Source organism: Schistocerca nitens, chromosome 10, assembly GCF_023898315.1.
Source record: "Schistocerca nitens isolate TAMUIC-IGC-003100 chromosome 10, iqSchNite1.1, whole genome shotgun sequence".
NCBI classification, from domain to species: Eukaryota; Metazoa; Arthropoda; class Insecta; order Orthoptera; family Acrididae; genus Schistocerca; species Schistocerca nitens.
Genome location: NC_064623.1, coordinates 128,163,250 through 128,181,263, shown reverse-complemented (window position 1 = coordinate 128,181,263; position 18,014 = coordinate 128,163,250). Strand labels below are relative to the sequence as shown.

The 18,014-nt window shown below is 41.5% G+C and overlaps 1 protein-coding gene across 2 annotated transcripts in view; it reads right to left on the bottom strand.

The window, feature by feature from the left end:
• Window positions 1-625: 625 nt before the first annotated feature.
• Window positions 626-18,014, bottom strand: part of LOC126210046 (mitochondrial import inner membrane translocase subunit TIM44) — a 50,644-nt gene continuing 33,255 nt past the window's right edge. For both annotated transcript variants that reach the window (XM_049939155.1, XM_049939154.1), the window contains exons 7-8: window positions 11,950-12,114; window positions 626-1,094 (exon numbers count right to left, since the gene is read on the bottom strand). In XM_049939155.1, coding sequence (XP_049795112.1) covers window positions 947-1,094; window positions 11,950-12,114 — 313 coding nt within the window. In that variant the 3' untranslated portion in view covers window positions 626-946. The remainder of the gene's footprint in view (window positions 1,095-11,949; window positions 12,115-18,014) is intronic.

Below are 18,014 nucleotides of genomic sequence, written 5' to 3'. Positions count from 1 at the left end.
CATCACATGAACCGGACTGGAGTAGGTGGTTCTTGCATCTGGGATTCAGTGGATTGTGGAATACCACTGTTGGAGTATAAGAACGACCTCCTGACTGCACCTAGCTGTCCTACCCCCTCTCCACGTCATCCCTGTATGCTCCCACGAGCAGAACTTCACTGCCCCCCTCCCTGCCCCTGCCTCCTCCTTACCCCAACCGCCCACACTGCTTCTCCCATCATGTGCTGGTGCCTGCAGTGCAGTCTCAGCGGCCAAAGATAGTGTGAGTGTGTGAGTGAGTGTGTGTGTGTGTGTGTGTGTGTGTGTGTGTGTGTGTGTGTGTGTGTGTACGTACATACTTCAGAAGGCCTTTTGGCTGAAAGTTTATTTGTTTAGGAGTCTTTTTGTTGTGCCTAACTGCGACTCAGCATCTCCACTATATGCTGAGTAGCAATCTATCCTTTTCATAATATTGTCATTCGTACAAAAGATTCATATTTTGCTAATAAAATATTAGCTTTCAATGTACATCATGCTCATGTACGATACGGGAACATTCTGGGTAAAGTAAAAGCAATGAAATGATGAAAACTAATCACTTAGAGGAGATGGAAAGCCCTCCAGTGATGCAAATATAAACATAGAACAACTGCAACAGCATGCTTTATTTCAACCATTGATATAATCTGAATTAAACCTGCAAATCCTTCGATTGTACAACAGGTCTAAGCAAGTCGGAGTGCTCTGGATGGGAGTGGAATATTAAATACTAAGTGCACAGTTCACAGAACTGATGGTAACATAATACTTTTAATAAAAAATATAAAATCAAATTCAGTTTTTTTGACACATCTTAAAATGTGCCATATAGTGTGTGTGTAAAGATCAACAATGCCTGTACAACTAACATGTACAGTGGCAATGGTAAATCTGGCGAAATGTTCAACAACTGTACACTAAGTCACAGCTACAGTAACTGCTCAGAGCTAGAAGCCGACAGATCCAGCAAGCGCCACGCTGCACGAGGGTCCGGTTCGTCACGGTCTCTACACAACACCCACACGTATGACACACGCATTATTTTCTCAGGATCCCCTTCCACGACTCTGCCTGTCCTAGAAAAGAAACATCAAAAAAATTAGTCATTCTTCAATAAAATCCATTCACTACTGCAAAATAAGAAAGCCAACAATGGACTTTATCACTAGAAATTGCCACAGCAGAAGGCACTGAGTAGACCAAGTTTAGTATTTTAACCCTTGGTAGTCTAATAAAAGTATGCATATCTACAATTAAAAGAGCAATTGTGTATTACAACTGACATTCTGTTACTGTGCTTTTATGTCAACGCTGCCAGAATGGGCGCACTGCTCCCAAAAAATAATGCTAAATTGTTCACACAGTTTGATTAATTATTTAATTCGCCATCTTTGCACATATATATATATATATATAAAAAAAAATTGTAGGAAAATGAGACACGATTTATCTTGTCGATGGTGTGGAGCAGATAATTCTGTTCAGACACCGACAACATTCCCCATTTGCATATTTCTAAGCATATTTCACAACCAGAGGTGTACATGTTCCGCTTTTAACCCACCCATGCTTGCCCGTTGGCCAGGCGGGCAGGCCGCCGCGCGCTGTCAACAGAACGGGCAGGCTGCTTCACTCCCTGCCGAGCCAAGCAGAACCCAACCCGGGCAGGCTGCGGGAAACTTGCTTGCCTGCCCATATTACTGCTGAGCTGCGCTACCCAGCCGTTTAGTCTGCGCGCGTCATTGTCGTATTGTGAACGTTAATTAAATGTTTTTATTTTACCTGAGCACCAAAAGACAAACCCCAGCATTATATATATATATATATATATATATATATATATATATATATATATATATATATATATATATATATATATATATATATAGGGTTTTATTTGTACATTCTTCCTTTACGTGTATAATTCGGGCTTATTATCTATATAAATATAAATGAATTGCCAAATGTGTTGATAACCGTAAAACTTGAGAACGGCTGGACCAATTCGGCAAATTTTTTTTTTTTGCTGTGTTCGTAATTCTCCAAACAAGGTTTTTATGAAATAAAATTTTTGGAAAATCGACCGAAAAATTGGAAAATTTGAGAAAAACTGAAAGTGCGTTTTCATTGTGTCCGTGTGTTAGTATTGCACACAATCTTGATGAAATTTTGCACACTATACCTTGAAACCAAAAGAAAGGTCACAGTGTACATAAAATTTCGTAGGGTGCATGGCAGAGGTTACTTTACCTAACGGAATTCGACAAATTGTACGTTTTTATTCCTATCTTAATGAAATTTGGCACACTTGATATTCAAAGCAGGATGAAGGGCGCTGTCTGCTTAACATTCTGAATGGTTCATGGCGGAGTGTACTTTACTTACACACTTCTACACCAACCTACAGTTTTATTCCGATCTTGAAGAAATTTTGCACACTTGACCATCAAGAGGAACATCACTGTCTACATAATATTTCAGACAGTGCATGGAACAGAGCACCTTACAAAAGATTTTGACATCGTTTGCGGGTTACCATGAAAGTTGGCTCATGTAAGCATGTTTCCATGGAGAAGGTTTCTGAATATTTCCATGCGCATCTTTGTATATATAAACGAAATGTCTATGATCTTTTTGAAATTTGAGAGATGTCCGACACATTCACCGTCATCGTGTTTGACAATTCGCGCACAGCAAATGTCGTTTAACAGTTGCAAACCATTTTTGGTTGAGCGAATGTGTTATATTGGCTGCAAAAAACCTTGATGTTAACGAAATGAATTTTCAGATTCAAAATATGATACCTGGCGAATTGATGACATACAAGTCGGTTTATTCCGTTACTGCTTTGCTGCGCGCTGTATCAGCTAAGGTTTGAACTTTCCTAGCTACTGTCACTCGGGAAGGCATAATATTTCTAATATCAACTGAGCCTTATTTTTTACCTATATCGATCAATGTCTACCCTAAATTAAGAAATACTTCTCCCTCTATACTGCTAAATGGTCTCAGGTCCTTAGCACACATTTCGACTCACTTTTCGGCCACTAAATCTTTGTCCTCTTTCAAGATATTTACGGAGTGAGGGAACTGCTTGTCAAATTTGCACACATGTCGTAACATACTCGAGGTTCCCGAATAAGTACTTAAAAGCTTTTTACATAGTTTGCATTGAGACACAACTACCGATTTATTTGAAGCGGCCTCATAAACACACAAAAACGTTTCCCATGCGGCACTTGTACTCTGTTTCGTTACCAGCATGTATTCACCAGTTGTCAATTTTTTTTCAATCTCACTGAAATTCGACCTATTCATCGTGCTGCCCCCACCGTTGCGATAAATGAACTGCGGGCTAACTACCTGTCCACTCTAGTCACGGTAGCTCGACAGCGCAACCTGTTGTCAGGCGCAGCAAGCTGAGCGGGTCCTGTGAAGCTTGGCAGGCCTGCGGGAACCCAGGTAGCCCGGGCTTGCGGGAGCCCAAGTCGGCCGCATTACCCACTATGCCTCAGTACACGCGCACTCTTGTGTTTACGTCGCGGCAGGCTGACCTGCATGAATGGTTGCAGAGGAGCTAGGGGCAAGCAGGCTGCAAGGGGAATTTGTACACCTCTATTCACAACACAGTCCATGTGTTTGTAGTAATTGCATCACTAGGTGTTACAATCTTCATTGCAGGCAGATTCCTTGTTGTTAGTTATCAAAGGTCAATTACCTGTGTTAAAAGGCTAGTGATAAGTGGAAGCTTAATGATGTACAGCTTTAACAGCTAGCTAACATGAAGAAATCAGAACTGGACGAGTTAGACAGCGTACGAACAGTCTTCAAGTAAGAATTCAGATGCAGATAGTAGCGGATGCAAGAGAGACGATCAAGTTGTTCGGATAGCAGACACTAGAAACAATAGTGATGTATGGAGAAAAATTACTGGAAAACTAGATCATAAAGATTTCCATAAATATAGTGGTGCACTTCTCTTGCTGTCACCTACATACACATTTCTGGAGCTAGAGCATATCACCAACACAACAGAATAATTGAACATTCTCATACATGCTGAAACACTGTAGAATATTCTCAACCTTCTGGAAGATTCTATAACATTCTGAAAGTTTCTACAACATTCTGGAAGATTCTACAACCTTACTCAGCATTATGGCCAGACATGGCTGTTTCGACACTTCATTCCCAGCTGCTTCATCACCTTCCCATAAGAAGTCCATTGCTACGGCACTCTTTAGGAGTCTGTATCTTCGAAACTGACCCCTGCAGTTCAAAACTGAAACCTTCTACACGGATGGGGGATGGAGGGGCTACTGTACAATATAACCCCCGCAGGGCTGTGAGGGTGGATTGTAGAGTTATAGCAGCATGCACAGACACACCACACTTACTTTCATTATATATGCTGATCAACCAGAACATTATGACCACCTACCTGATAACCGGCGAGTCTACCTTTTGCACTGGTATGAACTCGCCAATGTGTTCCTCAAACCACTCCATCACACTTCTGGCCTTGTGATATGACATTATCTTGTTGAAAACACCACTGCTGTCAGGAAATGTGATTGTCGTGAAGGGGTGTACACGGTATACGACCAATGTATGATACTCACTGGCTGGCACGGTGCCTTGCACGAGCTCCGTTGGACCCACGGATGCCCATACGAATGTTCCACAGAGCCTACCGTATTTACTCGAATCTAAGCCGCACTTTTTTTTCCGATTTTTGTAATCCAGAAAACCACCTGAGGCTTAGAATCGAGTGCAAAGTAAGCGAAAGTTCTGAAAACTGTTGGTAGGTGCCGCCGCAACTAACTTCTGCCGTCGAATATATGTAGCGCTACACAGGCGTGCTTTGAAGGCACAGAGATAAATACTGGCGCCAAAACCTCTGCGTCAGTAAAAAAATTTAAAAGACAGGTGGAAAACGAGCTTTTTTCTCCGCCCCGAGTTTCGACCACTGCATTTTCATACATTATCCGACGAAGTAAATACAAATTCCGTATTGTTCATCTTCGAATGTAGCAGAATTTCAATGTATTACGAAAATCTGACTGGCAAGACTGTTTGGGATGTTCGTCAATATGGCCAACTCTACGTTCTGAATTTTTTCCTACCTGTGAGAAGAGATGGTTGCTAATAGGAAATTTTATGAATTGTGAATCACAAGCAGTATTCTCTTCATCATAAGAATAATACGAATATAAACATTTTGCCATGTATTCTCTCGTGTTTGCTGCTATCTCATTTAAATCCTGTCTGCCTAATAAACTACGAAACTAGAGTGAGACAACAGTAAACGTGGAAGAATATACGTATCGTGTCATGTTTATATTCGTATTATTCTTATGCCTAATAGTGATACAGACACAATTGAAGCACAGCAATTGACTAGATTTTTAAATCTAAGACGACTTTTAATTTCTGTGCAGAACATAATGCACTAAAGAGGCATCTGCAAAGATTTTCAAACGGAGAAATATTTTCGCTAAGCTCTCGTTCAGAACATCTTCTATCATACGCAGCCTATTATGTGTTGATCATTATCAAAGAAAGCAGCAGTGTAAGTAACAACAAATAGCAGTCTCTTGCCATTGTTTCGCTAATGAGACAATTCCTCTCTCTTGTTCTTTTTTTTTTAATTGTAAGCGGTGGTAGCGCGCACAAAAGCAAGCCATGCCACGAGCGGCGACAGGCCGTAAACACTCATTATCAGTATGCGACAAACAATGCATACACAGTACAGTAATGCATTTTCAGCTTAGAGTGACGTAAACACCTATAACAAAGAGAATGGCACTTATCAGATCAAAGAAAAATAAGCAATCAATTCAAACCAGATGAAGCACGTGAAAAAGGAAGGGTACCCGTATACATACGGATGGAGCACCTGATGCATACCAATGGCTACCTAGTAAAGCTTAACTGCTAAGCTTACGACTCGAACCAAACTACTGTAGCTGTATCGTCATTTATTCGACCTAAATTGTGTCTCATATTACAATGGACCAACTTTTTTTCGATTTGCAAGTGTGGCCTAAAACTTATCCCTCCGCTTGAATTTCGAGTCTCAAATTTCATGTGCGGCTTAGATTCAAGTGCGGCTTAGATTCGAGTAAATACGGTAATGGTCTCTGTCCCGCAGTACAGGTGTCGAGGAGCTGTTCCCCTGAAAGATGACGCATTCAAACCCCCCCCCCCCCCATCAGCAAGATGAAGGTGTCAGGATTCATCAGACAGTCCATCCAACATCCATAATGACGGGTAGCTGCCCAACCCCACGACGTCTGGACATAGTTACACCTCGGCTTCACCACATGTCGAAGACATTCACCACGGCACTCCTCGAACACCCAACATGCCGTGAAGTTTCCGAAATGCTTGTGCCGAGACTCCAGGCCATCACAATCTGCCCCAGTCAAACTCAGATCGCACATATTCCCTGCTCGACACACGGACAGCAAGTTTACTGATACTACAGGCACCATATGTGTGTGCGACTAGCAGTCATTCCTTGCCAGGAGATGCTGCTATCGTCTGGATGGGCTTATATCGATAGTAGGTTGGTGGTCGTAATATTCTGGCTGATCAGTGTCTATTGTCACTGACTCCAGCCTCTTCCTGCCATTTAATCCTGATTCCTGGGCAGCTACGAATAACAGTGCCAACAAACTCCTGCAGTGAGCAGCGAAGTTTCAGGATACGAAGAGATGCAAATAATAGTGTCAACACGTTCTCTGGTTAATTAATTTTTGACAATATTCCAATACTAGAAGTCGTTCCTTCAAGTCAAATACAGTAATTGTTGCTGGTGTTTTATTTGCACTCTGCCTCTACAGTTTTTATCCCACATTTCCCTCCATATCGAAATTCCTTCCACGCCTCGGGTTGTGTTCAATAAACCAAACCCTTCATTTATCGAGTTGTGGCTATTTCCCCCTCCCCAAGTTAAGATTCTATACTCTTCTTTTGTTATCACATATAATTATCTAATCTTCAGCATCCTTCTGCAGCACCATATTTCACAAGTTTTTATTCTCTTCTACACTGTTTAATGTTCACATTTCACTTCTGCAGGACTACAAAGCTGCACACCAAATGAAGACTTTCTGAAAGAGACTTCGCAACATTTAAAATTTATACTAGACATTAAAATGTCTTTTTCAGAAGCTCCCTTCTAGCTGCTGCTGGCTTTCATTTTACGTCCTCTCCACTCCTGCTACTGTCAGATAGTTACCTTTCAAATTGCAAAACTTGTTGACTACTTTCCGAGTTCCTTCAGCATCTCTCAATTTAAAGTGAATACATTCCATTATCCTTGTTTAACTTTTATTAATTATCATCTTACAACCTCTTTCCAAAACATTATTCGTCCAGGTCAACTGCGCCTTATGAAGTCCTTAGCCGTATCTGACAGAATTACAATGTCATTGGCAAACCTCAAATTTTTTTATTTCTTCTCCCTGAAATTTAATTTCCTTCCCAAACTTCTCCTCCATTTCTTTCACAGCTTGCTCAACGTAGAGACTGAACAACATTGGGAATAAGCTACAATTCTGTCTCATTCCCTTCTCAATCACTGCTTCCCCCTACCGCATCTTTCAAATTTTGTAACTGCAGTCTCATTTCTGTACAAGTTGTAGATAAACTTACACACACTGTCCTTAATCCACACTACTTTCTGGATTTCAAAAATTGTATTCCAGTTGACAATGTTAAAAGCTTTCTATAAATCTACATATGGTGTAAATGTAGTTCTGCCCCCCCCCCCCCCATCCGCCCCCTTTTTTTAAAAAACATATCTTGTAAAGTAAGTCACGTTTTCAGTATTTCCTCACGTTTCTAAGTTCCACCAAAAGAAGTTGCATCAAGTGCTCTAGAACACTTTGAAACCAAAGCCCAATCGTCCCAATGGAAACATCCCAGAGAAACAAAAAAGCATGCCAAGTTTTATCAAATGTCAAAGTTTTGCTCACTGTTCCCCCCCCCCCCCCTCAATTACCTCGATGTAGTGCATCATAAATTTTTGCCTCAAGGTCGTATGGTCAATAAGGAGTATTACCTTGATGTTATGTGCCATTTGCTAGAAGCAATACGCAAAAAATGTCCGGAATTGTGGAAAAACAATTCATGGCTTTTGCATCACGACTATGTACCCGCTCATTAATCGTTGCTTGAGAGAGATTTTCTGGCCAAAAACAACACGTGAATCATGCCTCAACCACCATATTCACTGGATTTGGCCCCACTGCGAGTTTTTCCTGTTCCAAAAACTGAAGTGACCTATGAAAGGATGAAGATTTTCAACGACTTAGGAAATAAAAATTGCTTCGCTGGAAGTACTCAAAGCTGTACCAAAAAATGCTTCTGAGAAGTGCTTTGAGTCTTGGAAGAAACATTGGCACAACTGTATTGTATTTGAGAAGGACAACTTTGAATATTGATGGATAAATAAATAAATATTTTTTCATAAAAATATAGTCACCTTACTTTTTGAACACACCTCACATTCTTTCAATCTCTTCACCATCTGTGAAGCTTGTAGGCATATGCACTTGCACTGTTGTGGTGGCTCTATCCTTCGTTGACTAGTATAATGCATTCATAATGCCAGGGGTCTCCAAAATACAGTCCGAAAGGGATTTAATCTGGCACACATCATTACGAACAGTAAAGCAAATATTAGGTGCAATCAAAAAGCTTCCATTTGAAGGGGGTACAATCCAGAATTGGAGTGTCAATCAGGCAAAAATCACTGTGAGAAGTAAGGCAATCATCCCATCGACACACCAGGATGAAGGTACCTATTTGGCAAAACAATGTGTGTCGCTTTGTGAAGAAGACCGTAACTGCGTTCTGCACATCCTCGTCTGACAGAAACTGTCCACCCTTTGAGTACTTTTTTAAGGGACCAAAGGCGTGCTAATCACATGGGAGGAGATCAGGACTATAGGCTGGGTACTCAAGTGCGTCCCACTCGAGTTGGCGGAACTTCTGCATTATAACATTTGCGATATGACGACGTGTGTCATAATGAAGCAGTAACACCCTTTGTCAACTGTTTTTCCAGATGGTAATTTTTGACAACCTTCATTCTCAGACGGCTGTCTACCAATGTTTGTCCTTCAACAACCAAGAAAAAAAATAATAGCACAGTCCGGTTTGGAAGAATTTGGTAATAGCATAATCATAATTCACATTTACAGCATACACATCAGAAAGATATGAGTACCACATTAACCCATTACTTACATGTTGTTGTTTATACCAACATCAGTCACACTACATTGCAGCAACACCCTCAAACAGAAATTGCCAGAGATTTGACTGACTTTGCAGCGAGCCTCTTCAGGCTGGTTAACTGCTAGATACTGATGATTATATTCCCTTATACACTGTCTATTTCAGTCGTAAAGTGGTTACCTATATACGTGTCTGGGATGTCATCGGAAAACTTGAAGAGAGGTACCCATGGAGGGGGATGTCTGTATGGTAGGCTATTGTATTGCCTGTGCTCTTTTGGTAGGGTATCGGTAGGCAAAAGCAAATCAGCAGTTTGTTCCCAGCGTAGTGTTTTCCTGCAGCAAAGCACTGAAGCCACCCTGAAGTTCCCTTGTGGTCACTTTTATGCAGTTAAACTCTGATCAGGTGGACCTGCTGGCTGGCGAGCACACGTGGCCCGCTGGGCTGAATCACTGGTAGCCAAGCCGTAAGTAACTTGTAGCCATCACCTCTGCTTGTGCTGTTAGGGCATTAATTATTCTGATAGCCTCTCTCTATTTTTCGCTGCCATATTCACGGCTACCGAGCAAGCACGCAAAATTCTCAAAAAAATTAATAAAACAGCCACTTTCCTTCTGGTATTCCACAACAGTTCACTTATTGTTCTGCCCCAGTCACACAATGTTCATGCTCAATCACAAGAGTGCTAATAAGTCTTCTGGTTTCACCAACGTAAGACTTCACTGCATTCACATTTAAGTTCATAGATGTCTGCAGTACGGAGAGCATCTACGGGATCCTTTGTGGGCCTAAACAGACGTCAGATCTTGCGGCTACTCTGGAATATGGGTTTAATTCTTTTCCAACACAGAATGTTGCCTAGAGTGTAGAGTTGTCTACCAATTAGGTACCACAGTAACACAGGCAGCAGCCGGCCCACCAACCACCTACTAGAGTTGCCTACCAATTACTTTTCAGGTAGCACAGGCAATAGCCTACCATACAGCCACAGCCCCCCCCCCCTCCCTCCTCCATAGATACCTCTCTACAAATTGCCCAGTGACGTCCCAGACACGTGACATCGGTAGCCAGCTGAGAGCTGAAACAGACAGTACATAGTGGGAGTCTATCACCAGCAGCTGGCAGTTAAGCAGCCTAATACCCAAAATTATTTTAGCCAAAATTACACTGCCTGTAGAAGCCTATGAACTTGCAATATCACAATTGTTTAGCAGTTTAAGTCCACGAAATAACTGTTCTACTGTAAGTTACTATGAGATCTGGTGAAATTTATTCTATTTTTTCCTTGATGTAAAGCAAATATATGCTATAGTCTCACTGCAATTTCTACTGTGGGAACCATCAAAGCTACATCGTAAAGAAGCTACAATTATCAAACAAATGCCTATCATTGGCATACTTTATGCAGAGATTGTCACTCACTTAGCTCCCACTACTTACAGTCGACAACTGACATACAGCTGCTGCTTTACAACACTGCTGTATGATATTATATGTCATTCTAGTGCAGACAGTATAGCGCAGCAGCCACAAATGTAAACAAATGAGAACTTAGACCGCCAAAGGGGAGAGGAGCAGAGCGGGGCCTCGAGCCCCTTTGTGTACAGTGAAATTTTTTTATTTTTAAATCTGTATCGAAATGACTCTGATCATTACTTTTGTTCAGTTAATTTGTTTAAATGTAATTTTTTCTATTCATTTGTCTATTCATTAGTCATCACACAAAATATATCATTTGCTCTCATTTTTTTCCCTATCAGTCTTTTTCTACTTGGAATCCTCGTTCATGTGATTTTAATTACTGCTATGTACTTTTTTTTGAAAATTTTTTCATCGATTATCACAAATGAGGGTCCACCAGGGAAAATGGTTGCAGGATGTTATTTATTGCACCTTAAGCTACATCACTGTATAGAATGTCTGCAGTACAGAGAGAACCTACAGGATCCTTTGTGGGCCTGTATAGATCTCACCACTGGGGACCTCTCCTTGTTAGTTCAGGACACCTCCATCTGAAACTGCCAAGTGTAAGTGTCTGCATTAAAGGTGCTTTAGTATCTGCACTGAGTGGCACATTGCTACAGTAAACGATCAGTGCAGGTACTTCAAGAGCTGACAGTGACTCAATAAAAACTCACCGTGTGAGCCTGTCTACAGGAAGAAGGAAGTCCAAAACCTCATGAACATGCACATGGGAACAAACTCAGCACGGGGCTTTTGTAAGCGGCTGTCGACTGAGCACTCGAGCAATGACATTTGGCAAAATATGCGAGGCGAGGTTTGTAGTAGTCAGCCCAGCTTACTGCCACCCGCAACTAAACACCTCCACCAGTGGGTCTGCCCGTACTACACATCACATGCACCCTCCGTGGCAGGTTTCTGCACTATTCCATGATGCCACTCACACTAGCTCATCTGCCACTACTGTGATGTCCGCTGACGGGCACACCGAGGGTGTGGACGAAATAAACAGTTGCCTAAAGACTATTTTTGTCATGCACAGAAGAGGGAAAAACGTGATGGGGGAGGGGATCAACACAAAAATTCCAAGGAGATGCCTTCCTTATTTGTCCTTTAACCACCACTTTCACTGCCCAGAAGTAAAGCAAAATGGTCACAATATTGAATCTTTTCTGAATATCTGTTCAAAGATCTGCATGCATTTTCTGATATACTCACTTGTCTTTGACACAGATTATCTGTTGCGAGGTGAAGCTGATAACCAGAACAGGTCCCTGGTCCATCATTTTCCCCATTGCCAGGTCAACATTGTCAACGTCGAGCACTTTGGAGTCTATGATCAAACCTTGTGCTCGTGCTTGCAGTATTGGAGTAGACAATAACCTGCCAAGAGAAGATAGTCAGAAATATGTCACATTGTTAACGTAAAGTACAAAATATTTAACACTTAATTTACACAAAGGGTGATTTTGCTGAACTACTACAGGAAATGCATTCCAGGAAAGATACGCCCACTTCAAGCTGGAGATAGAAGATCTTTGACAGTGTATGTTTCAATGATTGAAAGCATATACAATGACACATCAGGCAACTAGGAAGGATTTGGCCTACCAGTGTTTTCGCTCCATACTCAAAACGGTGTTAAAAGTCACCTGTGATGACCGAGCTGTCACAAGAAAGTACTAAGTGGCACCCCTTCACTGCTGTGGCCAACTCGATCCGGTGTGGCCGTGTGTCATGCAGGGCTGAGATGTAGTCTTTACATATGCACAGGCAAACAGCAATGGGTCATTGGCAGCAAGACTACTGGGAAAAATATTCCCGCCGACACCAAGCACACTGTAAACTGTTTGTAACAGTGTTTTGTCATTTGCGTGTGACAGGCTCGTTTATGGGAATGGCCAACCGTGAAAGGTGGACGTGTCCAGCACATACAGGAGCCTTGAAGGAACAGGTGTTGAACATTACAATATGACCCCGGTATCAGCACCGGGCAGATGGCCTGCCAGTACGGGGTAAGCCAGAAAACCGTGTGGAACATTCTCCGTGACAACTGCCACTAGCCGTATCACTATGCGTGCAGGCCCTATTACCTACAAATTCACTGTTTCATTGTACAGGCCACCACAATACTGGGTTTTGTGTCATCCATCCTATTGACAGACGAGGCTGCCTTTACAAGGGCCAGTACCGTCAATATTCACAATACCTCCTTGTGGGTTACAGCGAATCCAGTTCGGTATCAATGTACGGTCAGGGATTACTGGAGACCACATCATGGGACCGGTCACGGGAATCCACTGACGGGAGATGCGCCTTCAGCTATAATAATGGTAATGGTGTTATTAAACGACAGTGCTCCAGATCACTTCCACATTTCCGTGCAGAAGAATCTCTACATATATCGCGAATGGTGGATCAGACGAGGTGGTCCAGTCACACAGCCCACTCAGTTGGCAGATCTTGACCCTTTAGAATTACACCTGTGGAGGCGCCTGAAAGAAATCACATATGCAGAGCCCATCCCAGACGTGCAGACGCTGGAGCAATGCATTCGTGGTGCCTGTGATACCATTTGGGCGAAGAATGGCATATCATAATGTGTGTGTGAGTTTCTTAGAGGCCTACAAGTGTCACTTTGAACACTTTCCCTGAAGATGGTCTCATGGCAGCAGTGTACTGTGCAGGCATGAGTATCCTCTCAGGGACTGTTTCATACTGTTTGTCCCCATTTAGCAAAATCACTCTGTATACGCTGCTTTATGGTTCACAACGGACATGCAAGGACAGACTGTATTAGCAAAACCAATGTAATGAAGAAACAAAATGTGTTCAGCAGGTACGGACTTTAATGTTTAACAGAGTACAATCAACTTACAGTTGGCAATAGAGCAGTAGAGTATACTACAACAGAAATCAAACCCAGACCTTTACCACACACAATCTCAAACAGCTCAATCAGTGAAGATTTTAAGGAGTAAAGACAACAACTCTCCGAACACTACAGACATCCTTTCTCAGAGCAATGGCGGAGGAAAAAAGAAACTCAGAGAGAGAGAGAGAGAGAGAGAGAGAGAGAGAGAGAGAGAGAGAGAGAGAGAGAGAGAGACCTTGTCCTGGCTGACTACATTTTGCCGTTACTGCAGCTCCATTGGCCTGTTGATTTCTCTGAAGGAGAACTCATCCAAAATCTAGCGAGGTTCTCCAACTTCTTTATGTGCCACTGAACGACTTGGCACCTTTTCTTTTCATCAAGTTGTCATCATGACTGATTAAAGTATGGACATTCCACCAGGACTTTCCATTACCATATTCAATTGGTACAGTCTAGTTACCAGCATTACATACAGTCAGTTCAACAGGAAAGGTGACTGATTTCATATTTGAATAACTACTAATGTCATGGATGCACATATAAACTAGCAAGATATTACAGCTACCTTCTGTTTTAAATTTAATAGCACTGGCATCACAGACTGTTTGTAAAACTGAAACTCAATCAGTATGTTTTGAACTTCAGTTGTGAAAGGAGCAATGGAACAACATGCAAACATCAAGTTTTATTTTAAATTAAGTAAAAATGCTACACACACTTTTGAAATGATAATAACTATTTATGGTAGTGAAGCAATGAGTTGTAGTGAAGCAATGAGCCGTGAAAACTTTTTTAGTAGAATGAAAGGTTTCACAATGATCGAAAGAGCATTACGCACAGTTCAAATCAAAGAAAATGTTCAAAAACTGGCAGAAGTTCTTCAAAACGATCACAGTGCGTCTATCAAGTTAATTGAATAGCTCACCTGAATTCATAAAACCACTGTGCACCAAATTCTAACTGAAAATTTGTGCAGCCAGAAGATCTGTTGTCCCTTTGTGCCCCACTCACTGATGATCAAAAAGATTGCAGGGTGGAACACAGCAGAGACAAAAAAAGATCGGTTGTTAGGGACCCAGACTTCGTGTCTCGATCATAACAGGTCAAGAAAATGTAGTGCTTTCAGTACCACCCACTTACACAGAGCCAAAGCTTGGAATGGAGAGGTCTGGAATCTCCAAGACTGAAAAAAGTGTGCAAGCAGGAAAGCCATCTCAAGACAGTGTTTTCTTTGATTATAAAGCAATTATCCATAAGAACACATTCCAGAAGGTTAAACATTGAATGCAGATTACTACTTGGGTGTCTTATATTGTTTATGGGTGACGACAATGCACTAATGCACAAAAAACCGAGATCATATGTGATTTCTTGGCTCAAAAATGTATCGTTGTGCTTGAACACCCTCATTATTAATTTGATTTGTCTCTGTGTGGCTTTTGGTTATTTCTAGAATGGAAAACAGCAGTAAAAGGAAAGAGTTTCAACACTATTTCAGATTCCGGAAGGCTATGACTGTGGTACTCAAGGCAATTCAAAGATGGAGTATACTAATTGTTTTGAAAAAAATTTCCAATGCTTTCAGTTGTTGTTGATCGCCAAGCAGTCCATTTTTGAATCATAAGTTATTTAAACTAAAATAAATGTCTCATATTTAACTTCACGCCAGACACCTTTCCGTGGGTCAGACTGAGTCCTGCCTTTAGATAACATCTACTATTTAACCCTGATAGTGTGCACCTCAAACTGTCACATGACCTGTACACCAGTGTGACAGTGACCCTCAATTATTTGCTGAGAAAATTGCCTGAAAATAGAATATTTCATAATGAAATTGGACTCTCATATAGTAAACTCATTTAATTTCATCTCTATTACATACTTTTCCAGTCAATATTAGTATTAACGCATCCAATATTCAAGACGAAGTAAAAACTGTCATGGAAACTTTTCAACGAAGAAATCTTAAAGTGATCTGGATCTAAAGACTTTATTTGCAGTTTAATTAGATGAAGATGCCATTGACTTAATGAAATGCACATGATGTTGTTGTTGTTGTTGTTGTTGTTGTTGCTGTTGTTGTCGTGGTCTTCAGTCCTGAGACTGGTTTGATGCAGCTCTCCATGCAACTCTATCCTGTGCAATCTTCTTCATCTCCCAGTACCTACTGCAGCCTACATCCTTCTGAATCTGCTTAGTGTATTCATCTCTTGGTCTACCTCTACGATTTTTACCCTCCACACTGCCCTCCAATGCTAAATTTGTGATCCCTTGATGCCTCAAAACATGTCCTACCAACCGATCCCTTCTTCTAGTCAAGTTGTGCCACAAACTTCTCTTCTCCCCAATCCTATTCAATACCTCCTCATTAGTTACGTGATCTACCCACCTTATCTTCAGCATTCTTCTGTAGCACCACATTTCGAAAGCTTCTATTCTCTTCTTGTCCAAACTAGTTATCATCCATGTTTCACTTCCATACATGGCTACACTCCATACAAATACTTTCATGCACATATGCACATATTACACAAATATTTCTCAATTATTCATAAATCTGTTCATTCATTATTTCTATACTCTTGTAATATGGACTACAATATTATTGGCAGCTGTCAGGCCTCAACTATTAGCGACAGATGTTTCAACATGACCATTCTTAACATGGATGACTGTATTTTCTTCACTTCAGTCTGAAGATTCAGTGGACTGATCAATTTCGCCACTGCCCATAAATGCTGTAGAAGCATCAACTTCAGAATCACTTTCTATCACTAAAGCCACTTTCACAATTGAGCTCTTGTAACAATGTTTCCCATATAGCATCTTCCATTAGTAAAATGACATCTCTACGTGCCACTTTCACATAGATGAACTTCACACTCAGCGACAGAACACATACATAATGTTTACTTCAGAGGATCACAGTGAACCGTCAAAAATATTTCTGTGAAATTAATTAAACAACAATTTCAAACATCTGTTCTGTACTAAATTTCACTCAATGCTAACATTGGTGGCAGTGGGCTGTGTACGTGCAGTGGTGCATACAGACTGACAAACAAAAAACTCTTGTGTCAGAGTGACCCTGGTGTACGCTTCTAGGGTCAATATTGCCATTCATCTTTCAAGTCCCTTTTCCTGTTTGTACAACTTTGTTGTTCGTTTAGGACTGTCCACCTTTTAAGGCCATACGATTCATTCTGCATGTTTTACATTTTGGCTTTCATCACTGCTTCGATGAATTTATTATAATCTGACCGGGAATTATGGGAAGGCCACTGTGCTGTAAATAATCTGAAAATAAGTTAACTACTACATTTAAATTTGTTTTTGTCAATTATGTATTTTTCACTGAAGAGACAAAGAAATTGGTATAGGCATGCATATTCAAATACAGAGATATATAAACAGGCAGAATACACCACTGCAGTCGGCAATGTCTATACAAGACAACAAGCGTCCAGTGCAGTTACTACATTGGTTACGGCTGCTACAATGGCAGTTTATCAAGGTTTAAGTAAGTTTGAACATGGTGTTATAGTCGGTGCATGAGCGATGGGACACAGCATCCCCGAGGTAGCGATGAAGTGGGGATTTTCACGTACGACCGTGTCACGAGTGTACAGTGAACATAAGGAATCCGATAAAACATCAAATTTCCGACATCACTGCAGATGCGAGAAGATCCCACAAGAACGTGGCCAACGATGACTGAAGAGAATCGTTCACTGTGACAGAAGTGTAACCCTTCTGTGAAATTGCTGCAGATTTCAATGCTGGGCCATCAACAAACATCAGCGTGCGAACCATTCAATGAAACTTCATCGATATGGGGTTTTGGAGCTGAAGGTCCACTCGTCTACCCTTGATGACTACACGACACTAAGCTCTACTCCTCGCCTGGGCCCATCAACACCAACATTGGACTGTTGATGACTGGAAACATGTTGCCTGGTTGGACAAATCTCGTTTCAAATTGTATCAAGCGGATGGATGCGTAGGGTTAGGGAGACAGCCTCATGAACCTGTGGATCCTGCTTGTTAACAAACTGGTGGAGGCTCTGTAATGGTGTGGGGCGTGGGCAGATGGAGTGATATGGGACCTCTGATACGTCTAGAAACAACTATGACAGGTGACACATACGTAAGCATCCTGTCTGATCACCTGCATCCATTCATTCATGTCCATTGTGCATCCCGATGGACTTGGGCAGTTCCAGCAGGACAATGCGACACTGCACACATCCATAATTACTGCAGAGTGGTTCCAGGTACACTCTTCTGAGCTTAAACACTTCTGCTGGCCACAAAACACCCAAGACATGAAATTACTGGGCATATCTGGAATGCCTTGCAACAATGTGCTGTTCAGAAGAGATCTCCACCCCCTCGTACTCTTAGGATG